The 6,979-nt window shown below is 46.2% G+C and overlaps 1 protein-coding gene across 1 annotated transcript in view; it reads right to left on the bottom strand.

Moving 5' to 3' along the window:
• Positions 1–457: 457 nt before the first annotated feature.
• CFAP57 (cilia and flagella associated protein 57) overlaps positions 458–6,979 on the bottom strand; it is a 44,118-nt gene continuing 37,596 nt past the window's right edge. The window contains exons 21-22 of the mRNA XM_004679461.1: positions 6,329–6,461; positions 458–660 (exon numbers count right to left, since the gene is read on the bottom strand). Of these exons, the coding sequence (XP_004679518.1) occupies positions 458–660; positions 6,329–6,461 (336 nt within the window). The remainder of the gene's footprint in view (positions 661–6,328; positions 6,462–6,979) is intronic.

Below are 6,979 nucleotides of genomic sequence, written 5' to 3'. Positions count from 1 at the left end.
TTCCTCATCTTTACACAGAAGTAAAACATCCTCATTGTTTCGCAAAGGAGGAGAAAATGCAGGAGGCTTTGTCTGCTCCTACCTTGGCTGGGGGACGAGGCAGCCTGGCACATGTGAGGTGGCAAGGCCTTGAGACAGGAGGGAGCTGACAGCCCAAGCCGAGGGCCACAGAGAAAAGGGGAGCGGCGGGGGCTGGTGTCAAGGCTCACGTGAGCTCAGGGACAGGCAGCAGTGGCTCGTGAGGAGCCAGCGCCCCCAGTCCGCAGCACCCTCTCTTTCCCTCACCTGCTCCTGAGCTCCCCGACTAAGCACAGCCGGACCCTCCATGGGCACACGCCTTTATTCCGACCCCTGTCCCAAGTCCCCCAGATCAGGAGCGCGGGCGTGGTCAGTGCCTTAGGGACCCTGGGCTGGAGTCCCCCGAGTTCCTTCTGGCTGGCCGGAGCTGGGCTCTGCCTTAGGTCTCGCAGTCTGTGTTGGAGTTGAAGAGGGCGGGAAGCCGGATGCCGGTTAGGGGCTGAAACCCCGGGACCTGCTCTTGCTCTTGGATTTGGTCTCGGAGGCGCTGGATTTCTAAGCGCTGCATTTCAATGATTCTCCCCGTTTCTTCTTGCTCATTCAGTCTCTTGGGAGACGCGTGGGTCATGTCCTCGCCGGGCGCTGTAAGGGACAGAGCGGGACTAAGGTGGGCCTGCTACTGCAAGGCTGACGGCGTCTTTGAAACTCACCCCCCTTGCCTTCCTCCCTCCTGCAAGCATTTACTGAGCATCTACTATGAGGTCGACACTAGGCCCCAGACACGAGGGATACGCGAGAAGCACATTCATTGCCAGCAACGATGGAGAAATAAAAAGACACATGGGCGGTGGGTGGCTGCAGCGCCTGGCCTCGGTTCAGCCCCTCTCCTGAGCTCCCGCCTGCCTGCCCGGGCCCCTCCATGGAGGCTGTGCTTTCTCTCTTTCCCCACACCCAGAGTCGGGCGCATTCTGTTTGCTGACCTTGATGGGCTTCCGAGCAGCCAGTGCCCTCCTCATGTGAAGTCCTTGCTCCTGGAACAGATCCTGTCCATCCCTCCAGGGGCCACTCACTCATGTCCCTGGAGGACATGCCCCCAGTCCTGCCATCCTCCTGTCTCAGGGGCTGCCATTATCCCGGGCAAGGCTGGTGTCCCAGAGGGCCCAGGGTCATCCTGTCCCTGGCCTCTCAAGGCTGACCTCCCAGCATGCATGTCCCTGGCCTCCATACTGTGCCTCTGGGACTCCTGGCCACGTGTCCCCTCCCTGTCACACCCAGGGGCCTGTTTCCATTGGCTCTCTCACCCCAGCCCCCATTCTCCCAGCGCGACCTTTCTTAGAGCCTTACTCTCAGAGTCAGTTCTTTGACCGAATTTAGACTTCTTTTTCATGGAGAACTCCATGTTCACTCACAGTGTTGTGGAAACAAGCTCCAGAACGCCTTTCATTTTGCAAAACAGAAACTATATACCCATCAAACAATCACTTTCCACCCTCCCCTCACAACCCTGGCGACCACTGTCTCTAGGAATTTTACGATCACACAGCCCTTTACCTATTGTACCTGGCTTGTTTCACTTAACATAACTAGTCTTCAAGTTTCATCTCTGCTGTATCATGTGTCAGAAGTTCCTTCCTTTTTAAAGGCTGCATAATATTTCACCACCCACATGCACACCTCCCTACACACCACACTTTGTTTCTCTATTCATCCATCACTGGACAGTTGAGTTGGCCCCACCTTTTGGCTACTGTGAACAACCTGGTAAGAAGGTGGGTGTACATCTACTTGTACTAACGTCCATCTACTGGGGACTCTGCTTTCAGTTCTTTCCAACTTCCTGAGGAGCCACCATCCAGTGTTCCCAGGGATGCATCATTTCACATTCTTAGGTCTCCCTCTGCTATTTCTCCAGACCCTTGTCAACACTTATTGTTATTTAAAAATTCTCATTTCCTAGTGGGTGTGAGCTGTCATTTTGTTGTGTTTTTGACTCCATTTCCCTAATGATCAGAGAAGCTAAGCGTCTTTTCATGTGTGTATTGGCTGTTTCTTTGGAGAAGGAATGTTTATTCAAGCCCTTTGCCAATGTTTAAATTGTTTTGTTTTGTTTTTCTGGTTGTTGAGTTGTAGGAGTTATTCACTTATCTGGATATTAACCTCCATCAGATACCTGCTTTGCAAAACATTTTTTCTCCATTTCATAGGTTGATTGGGTCCTTTGATGTTTAAGATTTTGATGTAGTTTATTTTTTCTTTTGCTGCAAAATATATGATTGCCAAACCATGCTCTCAGCTAATAGATGGTCTTGCCACCCTCTTCCCTAAGAAACCATGTCTCCCGCTCCTTCCCCACAGCCAAGCTTCTCTCCACGGGAAGGATTTCCGTTCTACCCAACTCATTCTCTGTACCTCTGGAGGAATAACCAGAAAAGGAGAGAAGTTGGAGGCCAAGGAAGGGGGCATTTCAAAGTTGAAGTAACTGTTAGCAATGGCCATAACCAGCTTTGCAGATTGGTCTGCCGGCCAGCATCAAAGGACTTGACTTATCCAGCCCTTCCCATGTGGCCATGCGCCTCGGCTCTTCTTGGCTTCAATTTCTAAGCTCTTGATCATTTAGTGTTTCTTCTTTTTTCTAGATCTTGGCTGTTCATCCTCTCTCTACTGCTGGTTGCCCCTGGTTAAGCTGTGGCCCTGGGGCCTTGTAGGGAGCAGCAGGCCTAGGGTGCTCCAGCCACATACAAGCTGACAGTAAGCTGGTCTACCTGCTTGGTTCATGCTGCCTACTTTCTGTTTACCTCTCCACCGCCTCTCTTCACTACTTCCTCCTTCCTGGTTACAGACGTCACTGGATCCGCTCTGTGCCCTCCCCACGGCCTTGACACACAGCTACTCACCCAAACACCCCCTCTCCCCTCCCCCCCCCGTGTTTGTGAGGCCACAGTCCTGAAGGTACCCCACTGGAGTGTATCTGGAAATATTCACACACTCGGGATTTTCCTTTCTCTGCCCTGACACTAGCAGGCCTGGCCACACCATCGTCCCTATGCCCCTGTGCTTCTCCAGGCTCTTGATACAGGTTGTAGCTTTAGGGGCTGCTGGACTACTGATCCCTGGATGAGGTCAACTGACCTCAGAGGTGTGCAGAGGGTCGGTCCACACAGGCAGACTTCCCCTAACATGCAAAGCGTGGGGAGATCAGTCCCTGTAGAGTTACAGGGCAGCTCAGAGGTAGCACAGAGCTGCCGGAGGTGGGGGGCGGGGGTGAGGGGGACTGGCCTCCAGGTCATCTCCAGAACAAACCTGACCCACTGAATGTTCCCAGGGGTGCGGCTCTACCTCCTGGGAGGCCAGCTTGCATAGAAGGGGACAGACATGTTGGGTCCAAGGGAGGAATGCTGTGTCTGACTCATTCCCTGGTCTGTGAGCATCTTGAGGGTGTGGGCCGTACTTTGTCTGACTTGTCCCTTTACCCCCGTTTCCTTCCCCCTTGATAGCTACTTGCCCACTGGTCAGAGTTGGCTTCTGTCTCCAGGCTGCTCCTTTGCTGTGTAAACTCTCCTGTCCTGCCTTGGCTGTGCAGTCAGTTTCTCTTTGCGGTCGCCCACCCCGACCCTCACCTTCCTCCTGGCCTCAGTCTCCTCTTTCCTTGATCTGCCCTGCACCCACCACCTTCAGGCCTGGGGAGTCTCCCCTGCTGCTCACTGTTTCCTTCTGTAGATTAAGTTCTGAATAAATGAAGTAGATAAGGAAGATTAAGTAGATAGGAAAAGTAAGTGACTACTGATACAGTTGGATCAGTAACTTCTGCTCTTTTAGTTGCATGTTATGCTTGTAAATATTCTATCCTTTGAAAAAACTTGGAGTTTTTCCCTTGACTGGCTTGAAAGATATATACTTCCTTCTTCCCACCCCTTTCCCTTTCTGCCCCTTTCCTTTCTTTCTCTACATCCTCACCAATACTTGCTATTTTTTTTTTCACAACAGTCATCATAATGTGTGTGAAGTGGTATCTCTCTGTGGTTTCAAGTTGCCTATTCTTCATGATTTCTACTTTAAGTAGCTTTTATCTACTTATTAGACATCTGCCTATGTTCTTTGGAGAAATAGCTTACATTCAAGTCCTTTGCCTTTATTTATTTTGGAGTTGTAGTTCTTTATATATTCCAGACATCAATCCTCTATCTGTCACGATTTGCAAGTATTTTTCTTCCATTTGGTAGCTACCTTCATTCTTGATAATATTCTTTGATGCACAAAAATTATTTCCTTTTGGTATCTTGTCTAAGAAATCACTGCCAAGCCTGATTTCTCAAAACTTCCCCCCTATATTTTCTTCTATGATTTTTAGCTCTTATATTTAGTTTTTTGATCCATTTTGAGATGATTTTCATATATAGTGCTAGGTAAAAGTCTTTTGCACGTAGATATCCAGTTTCCTAAGCACCAAATGTTGAAACAATGGTCCTTTCCCTATGGAAAATCATTCCCCTATATTGAAAATCATAGAATATGTGAGGTTTTATCTCTGGGCTCTAGTCTATTCCATTCATCTATATGTCTGTCTTTATATCAGCATCAGGATGTTTTGATTACTAACGCATTGCAGAAATTTTTGAAATCAGAGACTTCCAACTATATATATATATTTCAAGATAATTTTTGAAAAATTCAGAGTACCTTGAGGTTCCATATTAATTTTATGATACATTTTCTATTTCTGCAAAATACCATGGAACTTTTGATAGGGACTGCATTGAGCTGATAGATTGCTTTGGGTAGTATGATATCTTAACAAGACTGAGTCTTTCCGTCCATTAACAGAAATTGTTTTTTCACTTATTGGAGACTTTAATTTCTTTCAGCGATATTTTATAGTTTTCACAGTACAAGCCTTTGCTTTATTGGTTAAATTGAATCCTAAGTATTTGATTCTTTTTTGATGCTACTATAAGTGAAATTATTTTCTTAATGTCCCTTTCAGCAGATTCATTGTTAGCATATGAAAGTGCAACTGATGTTTTGTGTGCTGATTTTGCATTCTGCAGTTGGGAATTTTTGATCCCATTGTGTAAAATCTCTCCCCTTATTTTTGGAAGTTGGGAGAATTTTTTCCTTTGTACTCTGATGTTCTGAAATTTCATCATCTGATATGGGTCTCTTAACCACTGTACTAGACCTTAGGTGGCTCCAGCAGCTTAAATATTTTCCCTCTTACTTTCAACTCACTGTCACCCCAGTTCTAGAGAGCTCTACCTCTGCTAATTCCTGAGTTTTTTTTTTGAGTGTTCTGTGGTGTACTTGGGTCTATGGAATCATATCATTCATCACTCATCTATTCATCTTCCAGCCTTCAAAATTTTGTGTTTCTAGTTGCCTTTGTGTATAATTTGATTTTATGGCTTATTTAACCATTTTAGTAGGTTTTTAATTAGCCATATTTCATAAGAAATCCCAGTATGTTTTTAGTAACTGAAAAATAGGCAGCTAAGTCTGTCCCACTGGATCCACATGTCAGTTTCTCCCAAGATTTAGTATCAAAAAGATAGCACTATATCTCTATCGTTACACACCCCTAGTTATTTCCTCTTATATGTTCTAGGAATTATTTTGAAGCAAATCAAGCATATCATTTGTGTGATGAAATTTTACTTGAGGAAGATTTCACTTGCAATAGTTGAACACAGGCATTGCCAATGTCTTCAGAAAAAACAAACTTCTATTTTTCCATAAATGAGAACTATATTTGTTTCCTTTTTTGCCTTGATTATCAGAAATTCCGAGGAACTTTAGGATACAATTGCAATAACTAACTCATTTACGTTCCTCTCTCCTTTTAAGCAGCTTCTTGTCTTTCTTTTAAATTTTTATTTTAATTGTAAAGGGCCACAAATTTTTATTCACAACTCTAAAGTACAAAAAGCTCTAAAAATAAAAAGCATTTTTTGGTTTATGAGGGTTAGTGTGCATATTTATGTTTCACTGCAGAAACATAAATTTGGGGGCAGAGTCCCCCCAGGTACCTCCAAGGTGTTATATGATACAGTCTATGGCACGTTTTTTGTAAAATCTGAAAGATTCTGAAACCACAGGTAACCCCGAGTGTTCCAGCACTCGACAATCTGAATGTGCTAAGGCGCTCACAGGGCCTCTGGAGAGCAGGTAGGTGCCAAAAAGCCCCAGTTCAGGGGTGGATGCCCCTGATACAGGAGGACCCCCCAGGAGAGGCAGCGTCATGGCTAAAGGAGGCTACAGGAGCTGCCATCAGCCCATGACCCCAGTGCCCAGCTCCCGCGGTCACTGGTAACATTACCTGTCTCTAGAACATCCGGTGGCCGGATTTTTTTGGTTAGTTTCAGAGCTGCTTCAAGATCATAGACTTGGGAGCGGGTTAACTTCAGCTCCCTGCGGAGCTCATTAATTTCCTTGATCAGGGAAACATTTTCCTGTCAAAAAGAAGGATCAGAGTGAGCAGAGATGGATGAGTGGCCTTGGCCTTGGGCTGAGGGTGTGGGGCATGGGTGGGGTTGGCTCTTTACCCTGGCACCTCTACTGGGGCATGAGTCTTTGTCCTGGTGCTTGGGTCCTCTCAAGGACCAGCTAACTCACCTCCAGGTGGCTCTGGCAGCATAAGATACAGACCATGAGCACCAGTCCCATCCAGCTGGGCTCATTCCAACATCATCATCCACAGCATCAGTGCTTTTCTCAGCACTTTGTGTGAATTTAATGCATGGAGGTATCATTGTAACCCTGCGAGTAGATTCTATTACAATCTCAAATGTAAAGAAGAGGAACCTAAGGCACAGGGAATTTATGTAACCTGCCCCAGTAAAATTTATAGTCAGTGGCAGAGCCAGGGCTCTGTCCCAGACAGCCTAGCTCCAGAGCATGGAGCTCTACAATGCTGTGCATATCTTATTAATTTTTTTTCATATTCATTTGTTGAATTTACATGCATATT

Source organism: Condylura cristata, unplaced genomic scaffold (genome assembly GCF_000260355.1).
Source record: "Condylura cristata isolate star-nosed mole 26May11 unplaced genomic scaffold, ConCri1.0 scaffold00008, whole genome shotgun sequence".
Lineage (NCBI taxonomy): Eukaryota > Metazoa > Chordata > Mammalia > Eulipotyphla > Talpidae > Condylura > Condylura cristata.
Note: the sequence above shows the minus strand (reverse complement) of the source record. Positions and strands in the feature narration are given on the sequence as shown.